Here is an 18178-nt window from a genome sequence, read left to right as displayed (position 1 = left end):
TGGGTTTTTAGTTAGAATTGTGAAGCGGACATGAAATGTAATCCCATTGTGATATTTGGTTTGTATTTCCTTACGGCCAATGATTTTGAGCATCTTTTTATGTGCTTGTTAACCATTTGCATGTCTTTGGAGAAATGTCTATTTAAGAACTTCGCCCACTTTTAAATTGGGTTGTTGGTCTTTTTGTGGTTGAGTTGTGAGGGTTATTTTTGGTTAAGATTTTTTTAAAAGATTTTTATTGAGAGAGAGAGAGCATGAGTGTGAGTGGAGGGAGGGGCAGAGGGAGGGGGAGAAGCAGACTCCCCGCTGAGCTCGGAACCTGACACGGGGCTCAGGCTTATGACCCTGAGATCATGACCCGAGCGGAAATCAAAAGTTGGATGCCCAAACGACTGAGCCACCCAGGTGCCCCTGGGAGTTCTTATATTTTCTGATAATAAACCCTTACCAGATCTGTAAATGGCAAATATTTTTTTCCCATTCTGTAGGTTGTCTTTTTACATTCTTAATGTTCTTTGCACAACATGCTCCCTTTTTCTGGGTGTACAGATGAAAATATTCTTTGAAAACTTCTGTAAACTTGTGTAAACCCAGTCCTCACTGAAGCATATACTCTTATTTATATATATATACTCTTTATATATATATTTATATATAAATATATATATATTTATATATACTCTTTATATATATACTTTATATATATACTTATTTTTACATCTGCATTTTTTATTTTAATTTAAAATTTTAAGATTTTTTTACTTATTTGAGAGAGAGAACATGAGTGATGGGGAGGGGCAGAGGACAGAAGGAGAAGCAGACTCCCCTCTGAGCGGGGAACCCAACACAGGACTTAATCCCATGACCCTGAGATCATGACCTGAGCCCAAGGCAGATGCTTAAATGACTGAGCCACCCAGACGCCCCTCTGCCCTTAGACTTAACATGGTTGAAGAATTTTGTCTAATTGTGACAAAGGGTCAGGGACCCCAACAAAACCATTTTGAACAGGAAATAGCGTTGCTTCCCCAAACCTCCCCCTCCACCCCATGCATGTGTCTTAACCATTTAGTAATGAGCCAAAAGACAAAGCTGATTTGTATATTCTCCTTTTTCAGAAACTTACTCAAGTTTATAGAACTCTTCATGGAGCTTACACAAAAGTTCTAGAGGTTATGCATACAAAAAAGAGACTTTTAGGGACTTTCTTCAGGGTTGCCTTTTATGGCCAAGTAAGTATACAGAAGTATGTTGTTTTTCTTTTTGAACATTCACCTTTGAATTACTAGATTGCTACAGCAGCGAGTACTGGTTCGTGGAGTCTGTCTAGGTAGAGGGCGGATCACAGCAGCCAGAAGCCTCTGTGAGTGTAAAGTTCACTTTGGTTTCCATATCTGAATCCATTAGTTCAGAGTACAACATGGAAGATTTGAATTTTTCCCTCGGTTTCATTTTCTGTTGAACTTCTTAAAGTGTATATTTAATATCTATTATATTAATTACATATTATATAATATATAATTATATATAAATATTATTTATTCTATAAATATACAATAAATATATTAACGTTAAGTATTAATAAATATATATAAATATGTATTAATTATATTGATATCTATTATATTTAATATCTGCAAGCTTTCAAATAAACAGGGAAGTGTGACAGGGAATGAGAAAAACCCTAGTGGGGAAATCTTCAGGCCAAGGATATGTCCAGGCAATGGAGAATTTGATAATTCTTAGGTATTCGAAATTAAGAGAGTGAATACACGCCATGTGCCTCTCAGTGCTATTGAAAACATATTTCAAATATATTATTGCCAGTTAGTTGTGCACTGTCTTTAAGTGCTCTGCTTGCTCCAGCTATCAGTGATTGTGTGTTTCACTCTACAATAGTCTTTCTTTGAAGAAGAAGATGGGAAGGAGTACATCTATAAAGAACCTAAACTCACCGGCCTCTCGGAGATTTCCCTGAGACTCGTGAAACTTTATGGTGAAAAATTTGGCACAGAGAATGTTAAAATAATTCAGGATTCTGATAAGGTAATGTATACCCTGTGTTTTGAAATCATTGTTTGTGAGTTCCAAACGTGGTACATTGCTGGCTTTTTCCTCTTTTAGCTGGTAGGCGAGAAGTATGGACATAGAGCCTGTCCAGACAGTGAAAGAAAGGATGGGGGTTTTTTTGGAGTCAGAGCAGGATTCAAATCTCCATTCACCTCTCTCTCTCTCTCTCTTTTTTTTTTGAAGATTTGTATTTATTTAAGAGAGAGAGCATGAGAAAGAGGTTACGAGCAGGAGGGCAGGGTAGAGGGGGAAGCAGGCTCCCCGCTGAACAGGGATCCCGACGCGGGGCTCAATCCCAGGATCCTGGGATCATGACCTGAGCCAAAGGCAGACGCTTCACCGGCTGAGCCACCCAGTTGCCCCAAATCTCCATTCTCTTGCCATTTGCTAGCTAGGTGACCATAGGGAAGTTACTTAACTTCTCTGTGCCTCATTTTTCTCATTACAAAGTGGAGAGACTACTCATGCCTTTAGTGCATTTCCTTCAAGCTGTCCTTAGTTTAGTAGTTACATGTGCAATGAAGTACATTTGAGAGTGATCCCTTGGGCTTGCTCTAAAAGTTACCCATCCCGCCAGGCCCTGGCAGGCCAGGATGAAAAAGGTTCCAGCAAGAAAGCCTCTTCCCCAGAGATGCATCGTTTCCCATAGGCGACATTTGAGGAAAGCACCGTAGGAATGCCTGACTGTTCTTAGTCGCCATAGATGTGCCCAGAATGAGAGCCGGTTGTTAGGGCAGGAGGGACCTACCCAGCGTGGGATCTGCAGGCCACAGTGATACTTACTGAGTGACGAGGATGCAGGTGACCTAACAGCTAGTAGGCAATGTCAGAGCAAAAAGCTCACGGCCATGGTAAAGACCCTTCACAGCCCGTCATGAAAATGCTCTCGGCTTTGGAGACTCATCTCCCGTGGAGAAGGTTTTACCTTGACTCTCCGCCTGAGACATTTTAAAAGCAGATCTGCCAGTAGGTTCCACATTCATTAACATTTGACACCACCCCTCTACTTCCTTCTTCATCAGTGTCACTATTTTGTGGTGTTTTATTCAGTTAAGACAACGGAAGATTTTATCTCCCTGTATCCAGATAGTCTCAGGCTCATTGCCGCACAAATGTTACTATAAATGGGAAGTTAATGGAAAGCCAAGCTTCCTGAACAACACGCAGTTTTTCTGCCTGACTTTGCCTCTAAAAACCTGGTGAGCCAGCCCTAGGGACAAACCACTCTCGGGCGGCTGGACTGCTAACATTATGTTACGCACAATATGTGAGTCATTCTCCATTGACGACAGACATCATAAGCAGTTGCTACTTTGAAAGTCCTTATTTCTGTCTTGATGTGTGCAAGTAAAGATTAAAAACACTCTTGTACCTTGCCAAAGAACAAAATCTACTTAAGAGCACAGACAGTTCGAAGAGCTGTTTGGCAATATTTTCCAATATTTTAAACGTACGTTTCTTTGGGCACAATAATTTCACGTTTAAGGTTGTTGTTTTTTTTTTAAAGATAGGGAGGAGGACAGAGGGAGAGAGACTCTGAAGCCGGCTCCACACCCGCAGCATGGAGCCCAACCCAGGGCTTGATCTCATGACCCTGAGATCATGACCTGAGCCAAAATCAAGAATCAGGTTAATGCACTGAGTCACCCAGGAGCCCCTGCGTGTTTAAGATTTTATCCTGTAGGCATACACTACCAGAAAGATGGATGATTAAAGGTGTTCAAGGCTGCAAAGTTTATAGAGCAAGCTGGAAGCAATCTAAATGTCCATATGGCTAAAGAAATGGTATTACCCACAAAATGGATATAGTGACCTATGCGTTAAAAAAAATTCACATAGATTTATTTAGAAGTGTCGATTTGAACCTGTCAAGATATATTCTTGAGCAGGGAAAAAAGTGAGGTGCAGGAAATCATGGCTAGGCTGATCACATTGGTGTAAAAAATGATGTTCACAATAACTTGTGTATTCTTAGGAAATTTCTGAATGAGACACACAAAACTGTTAACCGTGCCTACCCTTGAGGAGAGGGACTAGGGTCTTACACAGCAAGAAATTGCTGACTTTTCATGGATACCCTTGTGTATGGTTTGAACTTTTTACCATATACATATTTTACTTTTATAAGGTTAAAATAAGGCTTGACCTCTTTTTTTTTACACTTGATCTTAGCCAAAAGGCCGAGAAGCGATTTGACCTCTTTTTTTTTTAAATTTCCCTTCTGTATTTTGTCTTAGCCTGGATAATTACCTGAACCATCTCCTGAGGTCTCTTAGGAAAGATCTAGCTTTTTTTTTTCTGAGTCTAGTTGACACGCAGTGTTACATTTGTTTCAGGTACACAACATAGTGATTCAACAAGTTTATGCCTTAATGCTGTGCTTAAGTGCAACACCCACCTGCCACCACTATTCCAGTGTCATTAACTGTATTCCCCATGCTGTGCCTTTTATTCCCGTGACCTATTCATTCCATAACTGGAAGCCTGTACCTCCCCCTCTCCTTCACCCATTTTGCGCATGCCCCCCTTCCCCTCCCCGCTGGAAACCACCAGTTTGTTGTTGTTGTTGTTTTAAGATTGATTGATTGATTTGAGAGAATGAGAGCACACAGAGGTAGTGGGAAAGACAGACTCCCTACCGAACAAGGAGCCAGACCCGGGGCTCGATCTTAGGACCCAGGATCATGACCTGAGCCAAAGGCAGAGGCTTAACCCACTGAGCCACCCTTCAGCTTGGGTTGAGATCACGCAGTCCTGGGATGGAGCCCCACATCGGGCTCCCTGCTCAGCGGGGAGGCTGCTTCTCCCTCTCCCACTGCCTCCCCTTCAGCTTGTGCTCACTCACACTCTCTCTCAAATAAAGTCTTTTTTTTTAAAAAGTCATGCTAATGACCATAGAACTATAATAACTAAAATAGTTTTTTGTTACACATACACAGAACTTTCTTAATTTGACCATTTTTATGTGCAGAGTTCAGTGGTGTTTACAGCACCATGTTGGAGAGAAGCAGCAAAAGTGGACATCCTTGCTTTGTTCTAATCTTAGAGGAAAAGCTTTCAGCCTTTCAGCATTGAGTATAATGTTCACTGTGGGTTTCTCCTAGGGGGCCCTTGATTAGATTGTGGAAATTCCCTCTGTTCCTGGTTTATTGAGTATTTTTATTATGAGAGATGTTGAGTTTTGTCAAATGCTTTCACTGCATCAATTGAGATGATCATGTAGGGCTTTTACCCCCTTTATTCTGTTTATGTGGTGTATTACCTTGATTGACGTTCATGTGTTGAACCGTCCTTGCATTCCAGGAATAAATCCTACTTGGTCATGGCATATAATTCTTTTAATATGCTACTGAATTTTCTTTACCAGTATTCCGTTGAGGATTTTATATCATAAGGGATATTGGTATAGGGTTTTTTTGGTACTATCTTTGGCTTTGGTTTCAGAGTAATGCTGACATAGAATGAGTCAGGGTGTGATCCCTCCTCTTCAGTTTTTTAGAAGAGTTTGAGAAGGGTTGAGGTTAGTTCTTCTTTAAGTGTGTTGTAGAATTCACCAGTGAAGATATCAGGTCCAGAGATTTTTCTTCATCATAAATTTTTTTTTTTAATTTTATTGGTTTGTTTGTTGGTATGTTGGTTTATTGGAGAGACAAAGGGAGCAGACAGGGGACGGGGCAGAGGGAGAGAATCTCAAGCAAACTCTACACTGAACGTGGAGTCTGACATGGGGCTCAGTCCCATGACCCCAAGATCATGACCTGAGCCAAAATCAAGAGTCAGACACTCAACTGACTGAGCCATGCAGGTGCCCCAGAAATTTTTTTTACTTTTTTAGGTAGCCTCCATACCCAGCACGGAGCTGACATGGGGCTCAAACTCACAACCCTGAGATCAAAACCTGAGCTGAAATCAAGAGTCAGTTGCCCAACTGACTGAGCCACCCAGGGACTCCCATCAGAAAATCTTTGATTACTGATTCAGTCTCCTTACTAGCTATAGAGCTATTCAAATTTTTCCATTTTTTTTCATGGTTTAGTCTTTGTAGGCTTTGTGTTTCTAGGAATTTGTTCATTTCATATGGGTTATTTAATTCGTTGGCATTCAGTTCTCATAGTATACGCCTATAATCATTTTTATTTCTATAGAATTGGTAATAATGTAATTTTCATTTCGAATTTTAGTAGTTTTGATTGTTCTTTTTTAATATTAGTCTTTCTAATTAAAGGTTATCAATTTCAGTGACTTTTCAAAGAACCAAACTTTGGTTTCATTGCTTTTCTCTATTTTTCTACTCTCTATTTCATTTACCTCTGCTTAATCTTTATTTCCTTCCTTCTGCTAGCTTGGGTTTAGTTCCTCTCTTTCTAGTTCCTTAAGTTATAAAATTATGTTGTTGAATTGAGATCTTTCCCATTTTTTAATGTTGTGTTTATCACTATAAATCTCCTACTTAACACTGCTTTTGCTGTGTCCTATAAGTTTTCCTTTATCTCTAAGGATGTTCTAATTTCCTTTTTGATTTTTTTCTCTTTGAATCTTTGATTTTTTAAGTGTTTAGTCTCCACAGATATATAAATTTTCCATTTTTACTTCTGTTATTAATTTTTAACTTGATCTCATTGTGGTTAGAGAAGATACTTTGTATGATATCTGTCTTTTTAAATCTTTTGAGACTTAATTTGTGGCCTAACATGCCATCTATCCTGGAAAATGTCCCATGTGCACTTGAGAAGAAAGCATATTGTTGTTGGGTAGAGTAGTCTGTATATGTCTGTGAGATGTAATTGGTTTATTGTGTTCTTCAAGTCCTCTATTTTCTTCCTTCCTTACTTCTGTCTGCTTGCGGTATCTAGTATTGAGAGTGGGGTTTTAAAGTCTCCAAGTGTTACTGTAAAACTATTTCTTCTTTGAGTTCTGTTCATTTTTCCTTTGTTTATTTTAATGGTCTGTTATTAGGTGTATAGATGTTTATGATTGTTTTATCTTCTTGCTGTACTGGACCTTTTATCAGTATACAATGTCATTTTTGTCTCTTGTGAACTCTTAAAACTTTAAGTCTGTTTCATTCAATATTAATATATTCACCCCTGCTCTCTTTTGGTTACTATGTGCATGGAATCTCTTTTTCTGTTTTTCATTTTCAGCCCCTGTGTGTCTTTGGATCTAAAATAAATCTCTTGTAAACTGCATATAGTTGGATCATAATTTTTTAATCCATTCTACAAATCTCTTTTGATTACATTTTAATCCATTTACATTTCAAATAATTACTGATAAGGAGAGATTTCATTCATTCTGTTATTTGTTTTCTTATGTGCCTTAGCGCTCTTTAGTCTCTCATTTTTTGCATTACTGTCCCCTGTTTAATTAATTTTTATGGTGAAATAGTTAAATTTGTTTCCCATTTCCTTTTGACTGTATTCTTTAACTCTATTTTTGTGGCTTTAATGGGAATTATATTTAACATCCTGAAGTTATAATACTCTAATTTGAATTTATACCCATTTAACCTCAATACCATACAAAAAAATCTGCTGCTTTAATAGCCCCATCCCTACCATTTTCAGTTGTTGATGTTGTAGAATTATATCTTTGTACATTATATGTCCAAAAAAATAAGCTAATAATTTTTAACACATTTAGTCCCTTAAATTATATAGAAAATAAAATCATTACACGTGATGAGTCACTTCTCTCTTGATGCTTTCACAATTCTTTCTTTGTTTTTGGCTTTTGACACTTTGATTTTAGTGTGGTTCAGTATGGGTCCCCTCGACTTACCTACTTGGAATCTTTTGATCTTCTTGGATGTTTATACTCATTGGGAAGTTTCCACACAGTATTTCTTCAGATATTACCTCTGCCCCTTTACATCTCTTCTCCTTTCAGGGAGTCCTACAGTGTGTATGTTGGTCCACTGGGTGATGTTCCACATGATTTTTTTAAAAGATTTTATTTATTTATTTGCCACAGAGAGAGAGAGAGAGAGAGAGAGAGAGAGAGAGAGAGCAAGCACACAAGCAGGGGGAATAACAGGTAGAGGGAGAAGGAGAAGCAGGCTCCCCACAGAGCAGGGGGAGCCCGATATGGGACTTGATCCCAGGATCCTGGGATCATGACCTGAGCAGAACTTAAGCATAATCTGAGCTTAACTGACTAAGCCACCCAGGGACCCCAACATGATTGTAGTATCTTCCAGTTCTCTATTACCTCTGTCTGCTCAAATCCTTTGAATCCACCTTTGAATCCTTCTAGTGAATTTTCATTTTACTTATCATATTTTTCAGCTCTAAAAATTTGGTTTCTTTTTAGGTTTTCTCCCTCTTCACTGATACTGAATTTGTCCATACATCGCTTTCTTGACTTTCTCCACATCTCCCTTTAGTTCTTTGATAATCAAGACAGTTGTTTTGAAATATTTTTCTAGTAGGTCTACTATCTGGTCTTTTTTGGGGACAAGTTTCCATTAGGTTATTTTTCTCCTTTGAATGTACCAAACTTTCCCGTTTCTTTACATGCCTTGTGATTTGTTGTTGTTGTTGAAAACTGGACATTTGGACCTGATATGGTGGAAATCAGATTTTCCATTCTGGAAATCAGATTCTCCCCCTTTCCCAGGATTTGCTGGGTTTTGTTTTTAATTGTTCTAGACTGTCTCTGTGCCATGGATCAGCCTGAGGTGTAAATTTAGGCTCTTCTCAAGTCTTTTCTGAACCTGCTCCTTACCCGGGTATGTGTGGTGAGTTTCCACTTTCCCTCCTGTATGCTGTTGCTTTTGAGTGTCCTTGTCTTCAGTGTCTAGCTCCCAAGAGGAGAGAAAGAAAAGTAAAGGGGAGAGATCTTTTAAATCCCCTGGAAGTCACTTCAGCCAGGGCAGGCAGGTGCAACAAAAATGGCAACAACAGAGGCAGCACGTGGGTGTCCCAGTCTGTTAAGTGACTGCCTTTGGCTCGGCACGATCCCAGGGTCCTGGGATGGAGCCCCACGTGGGGCTTTCTGCTCTGCAGGGATCCTGCTTCTCCATCCCCCTCTGTCTGCTGCTCTGCTGCTTGTGTTCTCTTCTCTCTTTCTCCCTCTGTCAAATAAATAAATAAATAAATTTTTAATTTAAAAAAATGGCCACAACCTCTTTGTACCTCTATGATGAGAAACAGTGGTTGGAGCACAGGCCCCAAGATTTAGGAGATGGGGTCCTTCTTGCCCCTTCTGGCTCCCGCAAGCTGTTCCAGGAATATGTGCCAAGCTGTTCCAGGAACATGTGCCAGCTGCCTGCCATGGGGCTGAGGAGTAGGAAAGGAGAGGCTGAAATTGATCAAGAGCTGAAATTGACTGCAAATCAAACTGAAAATCAATTGACTGCTGAAATCAAAATTGACTGCAATTTTCTGTCCAAGCCTTCCCCTACAAGTTGCAAGCTTTAACTAGATTTCTGGTGCTCTACCCCGTTCTCAGAATCCTCTCAATTATCTGTTTTTATCAAGGTAGAATTCAAATGTACAGTTAACTTTGTAATATATTTTTAAAGAATCAGATTACAAAACAGTGTTTAGTGTGACCTCAGCTTTGTAAATAATATGTGCCTGGAGAAAAGATTGGAAGGAAATATATGAAAATGTGAATAATGGCACTCGCCAAGTGGTAGGATTATGATTTTTATTTTCTTCTCCCATTCCTATAACTTCCAAATAGGTTTCTGTAATTTCTTATAACCAGAAGGAAATGATCCTTTAAAAAAGTACAAAGCTCTCCTCTGGGTGTGTATTCAGTTGGGAACACAATCAGGACCATGTTCCTCAGTGGATACCAAAGGAGTTAGTGGCTTACCTGTCCCCACTTTTCCCTTCCACTGAGTAAAAGCCAGAACTTACTTTCTTTACAGGTAAATGCCAAAGAGCTCGATCCAAAATATGCTCATATCCAAGTCACTTATGTGAAGCCCTACTTTGATGACAAAGAACTCACAGAAAGAAAGACCGAGTTTGAAAGAAACCATAATATCAGCAGATTTGTTTTTGAAGCTCCTTACACATTGTCTGGCAAAAAGCAAGGTTGCATAGAAGAACAGTGCAAACGCCGCACAATCTTGACCAGTAAGTAGGACTTTGCGTGATAACATTTTGTTTGACTTGGTTCTTTGTGATGCACGCTCGTAGCAGGTGGCAAGCAGGAGGATGTGACATGTAGTTATAATCCTTCACTGTCTGCTGCTCACCCACTAGCTTGCACCAACTTAGCGATGTTATAGACCATTGTCACCCCTTATGTAATGGGTGACTGAATGCCTCGGGGTGCTTAGAGAGCACACAGTGGGGACAATTCAGCATAATGGAGTTTTTCCTTTGACTTGACTGTTGGAACAGAGGATTTGTTTCTGAGATAACAAATCAATGTGAACCTTTTAACAGCTTCCAACTCCTTCCCGTACGTGAAGAAGAGGATCCCTATCAGCTATGAACAGCAGATCAATTTAAAGCCCATTGATGTTGCTACTGATGAAATCAAAGATAAAACGGCAGAGCTTAACAAACTTTGCTCCTCTGCTGACGTCGACATGATTCAGCTCCAGCTGAAATTGCAAGGCTGTGTCTCGGTGCAGGTAGGTCCATTGCTGAATACATCCTAAGTGGTTCCCGATGTTCTCGCTTTCCTGAGGGCACCGAGCAAGCATAACTTGGCAATTGTGTGTTCCGCTTTTAGCGAGTGCAAAAGCCCATGCATTGTTCTTGGTGAACAGAAGGAAAGGAGGCTCAGTGTCCATCAGTTTCACTTTATGGTGGAAGACTTTAGCATAAAGCCCTGCAATGGTAGCCAAGCTCTGTGTTTCCAGAGCTGAAGCCATTAAGTAACTTGTTTGAATAGCGTCTTTGCAGATTACTGGCTTTAGTCATTTTTTTTAAATAAACTTCCAGTAAGAAGAGTAAATATGGTCCTCAGATTTTTAATGTATTTAGGTTTTTGGTTTTTTTTAAGAGAAATGCAGGGTGCCTGGCTGGCTCAGTCAGGGGAATGTGCATCTCTTTGATCTCAGTGTTGTGAGTTTGAGCCCCTTATTGGGAGTAGAGAGTACTTAAAAAAAAATGAAATCTGAAAAAAAAAAAAAGAAAAAGAAAAAGACAGAAATTACTTTGTGATTACATTCTAAGCACTCTCTCATTTTTCTCCCTTCCTGTTTTAGGTAAATGCTGGTCCATTAGCATATGCAAGGGCTTTCTTAAATGATAGTCAAGCTACCAAGTATCCACCTAAGAAAGTAAATGAGTTGAAAGACATGTTTCGGTAAGTGCTGTGTCCTTTTCCCGTTAGACCTCTATCCTTTTATTCTCATGTTCTTCATAGAAACCAAAATATTCACCTAGTAACATCCCTCCCCCCAAAAAGGACATTCTCCATTCTCTTTTACAATATTTAGGTGAACTGCTAATGGTACTTTAAGCAGCGAGGAAACGCACACTGTCTTTCTCACTGCGGGTCATTAACGACGTCCTAGCGTCCCAAGAGATGAAACATGCCAGTTTCCTTTATCCCTTTAGATATTGTGACACAAAAGCAAGCCTGCGTTCATTCTGTGCTTTCCTCCTCCGCCTGATTGACTTCATCTTACAGCATTTCAGACCATTTAGGGTAGGAACAAAAGTTGAACTGGAAGGGTTGGAGAGGCTTGCATGTGTCCTGTGTTCTTACTTCCGCCTGGGATTCTTCCGGTCCAAGGCCACGCGGTACCGTGGCTCAAGTGAACATCCCAGTAAGCTAGAGCATATCTGAATGGTCTTGCATTAGAAAACAGTCTGTTTAATATATTTGAAAAGCTTACATTTGGAAAAGAGAGACAATTGAGTAAAATGGGCCAAGAGGAAAGATGATCACTCAGCCACTCGTTTGCTCCCAACTTATTTCATTTACTTTTTCTGTCTGTGTGTCATCAACTCTTCCGGATTACAGAGTGACCAGTAGTCACTCATTCACCAGTATTTATTAATGCCTGGCACGTGCAGAGAGATTCTACTTGTTGCTATGACAGGAATACAAACCAAATGGGCAATGAGGTACTTTGTCCCCTAAGACCTTTGCTCTCGTCATGGATATTACACACAAATGCATGAATGATGGACAAAGGCTTTTTGCTTTTTTAAATTATTTTTTAAATTACTTTAAAATATTGAAGTATAGTTGACAAACAGTGTGGTGACTCAGGCATATGACAGACCGATTTGACAATTCCCATATCACGCAGTGCACACCACGCTGTGTGGTCACTCCATCTGTCACCTTACGTTATTACAGTATTATTGGCTATATTCCCTATATGCTGTATTTTTCATCCCTGGGACTTATTTATTTTATAACAAGAAGTCTGTACCTCTTAATCCCCTTCACCAATTTCACCCATTCCACCCCGCCCCCCATCTTTGTCTCCACTCCCAGTCCGGGACAGATAATTCCTACCTATAACACCCAGCACTGTACAGGAGACATAGTAGTCCCCAAATAAATTATTTTTGAATGCATGACTTATTATCTACAGATGCGAGTTAATGTTTGTATAATTTTAGCTGACTTGATATCATGATTTAATATCAGCTGATTTAATATCATTTAATACCATGATTTAATATCATCTGAGCAAATAGTCTTTCTGGAAGGTCACTGTTTCAAGCCAGGTTTTAAAGGAGACAAGAAATCCGAGGGGAAAGGTGGGAAAGAAAGGAAAAAGGAATTTCGGACTTAGGAAATGGCATTAGCAAAGACACAGTGAGAAAATACAGGATTCCAGTCTTCCCTCTAGGCAAGCCACACTTAAAGTGAATATCAAATTGATGGTCAATGAGACTTTCTAGGAGTAAACGATGAAACCCTTATCTTCGCTCTTTGTCCACAGGAAATTCATACAGGCATGCAGCATTGCCCTTGAACTAAATGAGCGGCTAATTAAAGAAGATCAAATTGAGTACCATGAAGGGCTCAAGTCAAATTTCAGAGACATGGTGAAAGAATTGTCTGACATTATCCACGAGCAGGCAAGTATTAACATAGTTGATAACGAAAACATGACCTGGAGCCCCTCAGGTGTACTTAGCAAAGTCTAGTCGTTCGAGATGCATCACCTTGAAATTAGTCTGTCTCTTTTTTCAAATTTGCTCCTATTAACTTTGGTCATTTAAATGATATAATGCAAATCGAATTTAAAATAATTGCTAAAGCAATTATCAGTAATAAGCCATTTTGTTCTTTGGGCCGTGGTGCTGTTAGAAGTTAACTCACTGAATGGATCTACTGGAAACACGGGTAAGAGTCTCTCAAGAAGGGTCCTAAAGGAGTGAGATGATTGGCACAGGAGCCAAACCCCTAAGAGTAGCTCTGTCTTGGCCGTAAAAAACTACAGATACTATTATTTAGGTGACATACTCTGAAGCTTCCAAAATTTGAGAAATGTCTTAGCATTTTCATCTGTGACGGAGTGTTCACGACCATGCAGCTAACTGCAACCTAAAAATCTGGAAGCCAAGACCTGTTCACCACGTACAGCCACATTATGTCACAGTGAAGTAGTTAGAACTTTCATACCCCTGAGCCTGCCAGCCCTCCGTCCCCTGCACCACCCAGGACTTCTATACGCCTGCTTGTCTTCAACATAAGCACTCCTGGGTTATCCTGGGAAACTTCATTTTGATGCTGGAGTCCTGACCACTGTGTACATGGGTTGTCACTCAAGTATTTTAGTGTCTTCAACACATTTGTACAAGTCCCAGCACGATGATCTAGTCCCTCAGCAACTGAACCTGTGAAGTTTCATTTCCTTACTCATGGAAATAGCCACCAAGACAAATATTTGTTTCAGAAACTCTTCAAACTCTGAATTTTGAAGAAAGCAAGGCTTCTTCAAAGAAACAAGGATAACTACAACCCTTTAGAGAACACATGTTAAAGCTCGTTCCAGAACCTTCTCTGTCCTGGTAGCTGCCTTTCAGCGATTGCTCGCTGTGGGAAATTGAGTTACAGTTAGCACAAGGTTGCACTGAATGACCAGGAATCTCATTTTCCAGCCAATGTCATCTTCTCAGCATGAGGAAGTTAGCCAGCCAGACCTTCATCATCCCATCTGTTACCAGTGAGACTGCTTACCCCCCGCTCCCCTCCTTGCCCGTTCTCCATGTCTGGGAATCTTGTTGGCCCGAGGAGTCTGGAATCAGTGTTCCATTTCTTCTTTTGGCCATCTTTACTTCTGTTAGCCCATTTAGGAGGGAGTACGAACTGTTCCAAGGTGCCCCTCTGTGGTTCAGTGTTCAGAGATCCTTTTTGGTCTCGAAGCAACCAGGTGGGTCAGGACGGGGAAGGCAGGAAGTCATGTCATTTCCTTTATTCCCTGCATCTCAAGCTCAGCCCGTGGGTAGCAGAGGGCGTATACCTTTCTGTGCCATCACTGCTCTGAGGCCAATAGATGACATAGTTAGTTCCGAGGAGCTGTCCAGTGTTACAGATTTCCGCTCTTCATATTCCATAGAAAATCAGCAAAAAATCCTTCACAAAAGATACAATAATGACACATGTTTTAAGCCAATGTGTAGTACATTGCAATTATCCTAGTTTCCAGGCAACTGCATGACTTAGCCTTAAACTCTGAACTACTCAAATGGGAAACAAGTTATTTAATTTACTGTTGTGACAGTGATCAGGATATGTAGAGCGGCCATTTTATGCAGTTCTTTCCCCCGCGAAGCATGGGTTTTGCAGATCTGCTGTCCCATTTTTTGTCTGTCTCATTTGATTCCCTAAACCGTGGCTCTTCTGTTGAATTGGAGAGACCACTGTTGTAGACCCTTGAGATTATTTGTTGTTAGATAAGCCAGGGAAAAAATCTTAGTTTCTTTTTTAAATTTAATTTTATTTACATTCAGTTAATAAACACAGAGTGCATGATCTGTTTCAGAGGTAGAGGTCAGCGATTCAGTGCTCTATCACACCCAGGGCTCATTCCATCATGGGCCCTCCTTAACGCCCGTCACCCACTTACCCCAGCTCCCCCCCCCACTCCAGCAACCCTCAGTTGGTTTCCCATGGTTAAGGGTCTCTCTTGGTTTGTCTCCCTGTGTGATTTTGTCTTGTTTTATTGAAAAAAATCTGAAGTTTCTATTGGTTTATGTTTATGTAAGCTGTCCCGTCATACTGCATCATGTTTGGGTGTGCCCTAACTATTGACTTTATAGTGAATTTTTACAATTCAGCATTTTCTATTAGATTCTCACAATACAGAGCCTTTTTTCAGTCCTACACTTGAAGATACGTTATTTCCCAAAGGAAAATAAAATAATACAAAATAAAATAAAGTATACTGGATAGTGCAATATAAATCATTCTGTTGTGCCACATAAATGATTACTTGACAAAAGATATATCATATGTGTGTATATGTATATATGTTTATTTTGTGTGTGTGTGTGTGTGTATATATATATATATATATATATATATATATAATTCTTCACCCTTTTCAGTGTAATCGTTATAGTATATCAAAAGATACAGTCCTTTGTAAAACTTCTTCAAGCTTTTGACTTTTAGAAGGGGACTTAAAGGGGCACCTGGGTGGCTCAGTGGGTTAAGCCTCTGCCTTCAGCTCAGGTCAGGATCTCAGGGTCCCAAGATCGAGCCCTGAATCGCATCGGGCTCTCTGCTCAGTAGGGAGCCTGCTTCCTGTCCTCTCTCTGCCTGCCTCTCTGCCTACTTGTGATCCTTCTCTCTCTGTCAAATAAATAAATCTTTTAAAAAAATAAAAAAGGGGACTTAAAAAATTAAAAGGGAATTTATATTATCTTCAAATTATGAATTGCAGATGTCTTAATTAGAGTTAGTGGTGGCCACTGTAGGTTCTGGTATGTTTTGTTTTCTACACAGTGAGTCCCATATTGTCTTGTCACATCTGACAGGTGTGGATAAACAATTAGTCATCTCTTAACTCTCTGCTCGGCTTCCAGATTAATGTCATGAGTTACGATTTTTTAAGAGGAAATTTCTCTATTACAGACTTTCTCTAAGACCTACTTTGTAGCAACACAAATGATATGACTCATTACTGTCACCATAGACCAGTTTGTGAGCTTAATACTGAAGTTTCAAATCTAACCTGAGAACTGGGTAGTGAAAGCTTGAGACCTAAGTTGGAATCATACAGTAAAGAGATGGGATGTGATGTGTATGGTATTCTTTTCTTCCGTCTTTCTTTTTTTTTTTTTTAAGTAGGCTCCACACCCAATGTGGGGCTTGAACTCACGACCCCAAGACCAAGAGTCACATACTCTATCTACCGACTGAGCCAGCCAGGCACCCCTTCTTTCCTTCCATCTAATCAAGCATATTTGATCACACAAAATGGAAAGTTTTAAAAACATCTATACCAATATGAATATATGTTTATATGCTTACGGGACATAAAATTTACATCTCATAGTGTGAAGTTCTTCATTTCCGTGAAAAGCTTTCTGTGTCAGTCAGCTCACATAGTTCTCGTATGCCTTTAGAATAGAAATAGGCACTTGTGACTTTAAGAATATTTTCCAAGTCTCCAGGGAAGCAGCATGGGTATCTGTGTGTTGGAAAAGCCCCACCAGTGATTCTGAGAGCCATGGTTTAGAGCTCTTGTTATGATCATTGGTTTTAAAAATATATATATATTTGGAAGATTGCATTGCCTCTCGTTTTTTCTTGAATTTTGCATTTTACAATCTCCTGTTTTTCTTAATGAGTAACCAGATCTTCTCTGCTTTTTTGCTACGCTGCCTTTGTAACACAGCTTTGAAGACTGAAGTCGGTAATGTTATTCTTCGCTCTTTCTGTTTTATGTCATTTCGAATAGCTCCATGTCAGTGACAAATTGAAATTTGCCTGTAATTTCATATACACATACTTTTTTGACCATGGCTGTTTTGCTTTGTGATAAACATGCAGGCTTTTTTCCCTTTTGTTTTAGATATTACAAGAAGACACGATCCATTCCCCCTGGATGAGCAACACGTTCCATGTATTTTGTGCAATTAGCGGTACATCAAGCGACCGAGGTTATGGTTCCCCAAGATACACTGCTGAAATCTGAGGACATGTAGATCCCAAGTGACAATGAGACTGACCTTTCTCAGGAAAAATCGGAGCCGTGCAAATGTTAAAAATGGAAAGATTTGATAGACATGAAGTGTTTCTTCCTGACACCAAAATTTTCATGCTTTCAACAGGGTGCTTACGTATTTGTAAATAGTTAAGCAACTTGAAAGTGCCTGGAAAATTGCACCACTGTGCTTGGTTTGTACTTTTTTAGGTAAATCTATATACGGAGAAGTAGAGCTCAAAACCATTCATTCAATTTGCTTAATTATTGCTTCAGATCATAATGGTACTGTGTAAAATTGTATAATGGAACACAATAAAAGGTTAAACTTATTTGTAATTAGAAGTGAAGGAAATAATACTTTGAACTTAGCATTTTTCTTGACAAGAAGCTTAATTCATGATCCTACTGATCCTTGGAGAGAAAAAAGTTGATAAAATTGCCGTAAAACATGGACATTTCAAATTGGGGAGGTAATTGGAACTCCCGCCTGCTAGGAGTCAAGACGAGGCTCAAGGAGCCAGGATGGCTATATGTGGAAATACCAAACTTACTGTTCCTTCAAGTTTTGATGCAGTGACGCTGGGTGACCAAGTTGGTCTCTCTGTGCCTTCCAGGACAAGGGATTGGTGTGTGACCTAGCTCGCCCTAGGAAGTGGCCTTTGCCCCCCACCAGAGCTTCATCATCTAGGGCTATCCACAAAGCTGAGTAAAACATTTCTGAGAATTTACAGTCAGAACAGCCTATGCAAGTTCAAAGCTTTCAAAGTAGAAGAATCAGGGAGGCATTTTGTAAGGACTATTTTTTTGTCTGTGTACAAGATTAGCAAGTATTTTGATAGAACTGGACAGTTGCAGCATTTGTGGGGGGGGGGTCAAGATACGTACCCACTGCCGATCTGGCGACTTGCCAGCTAGGGATTCCATTTCTAACTACATAGACCTCTCAGACTCCCTACATCATTCAGGACCCACCGAGCTATAAAGGGCCTTTTTTTTTTTTTAGCTTGAATT

General features: G+C 39.8%; 1 protein-coding gene and 1 pseudogene across 5 annotated transcripts in view; one reads left to right on the top strand and one right to left on the bottom strand.

Annotated features, from left to right (window-relative positions):
- DOCK11 (dedicator of cytokinesis 11) overlaps positions 1-17496 on the top strand; it is a 189504-nt gene extending 172008 nt beyond the window's left edge. For 4 of the 5 annotated variants that reach the window (XM_044236036.1, XM_044236035.1, XM_044236038.1 and 1 more), the window contains 7 exons: positions 1119-1232; positions 1900-2046; positions 9950-10160; positions 10476-10666; positions 11246-11346; positions 12947-13085; positions 17033-17496. In XM_044236036.1, coding sequence (XP_044091971.1) covers positions 1119-1232; positions 1900-2046; positions 9950-10160; positions 10476-10666; positions 11246-11346; positions 12947-13085; positions 17033-17155 — 1026 coding nt within the window. In that variant the 3' untranslated portion in view covers positions 17156-17496. Of the gene's footprint in view, positions 1-1118; positions 1233-1899; positions 2047-9949; positions 10161-10475; positions 10667-11245; positions 11347-12946; positions 13086-16855; positions 16874-17032 lie in introns of all 5 variants that reach the window. The other variant, XM_044236037.1, reaches the window with a different exon arrangement.
- LOC122897714 lies at positions 4105-4262 on the bottom strand (annotated as a pseudogene).
- Positions 17497-18178: the final 682 nt, after the last annotated feature.

This window comes from Neovison vison, chromosome X, assembly GCF_020171115.1.
Source record: "Neovison vison isolate M4711 chromosome X, ASM_NN_V1, whole genome shotgun sequence".
NCBI lineage: Eukaryota > Metazoa > Chordata > Mammalia > Carnivora > Mustelidae > Neogale > Neogale vison.
This window is presented reverse-complemented; position numbering and strand designations above follow the sequence as displayed.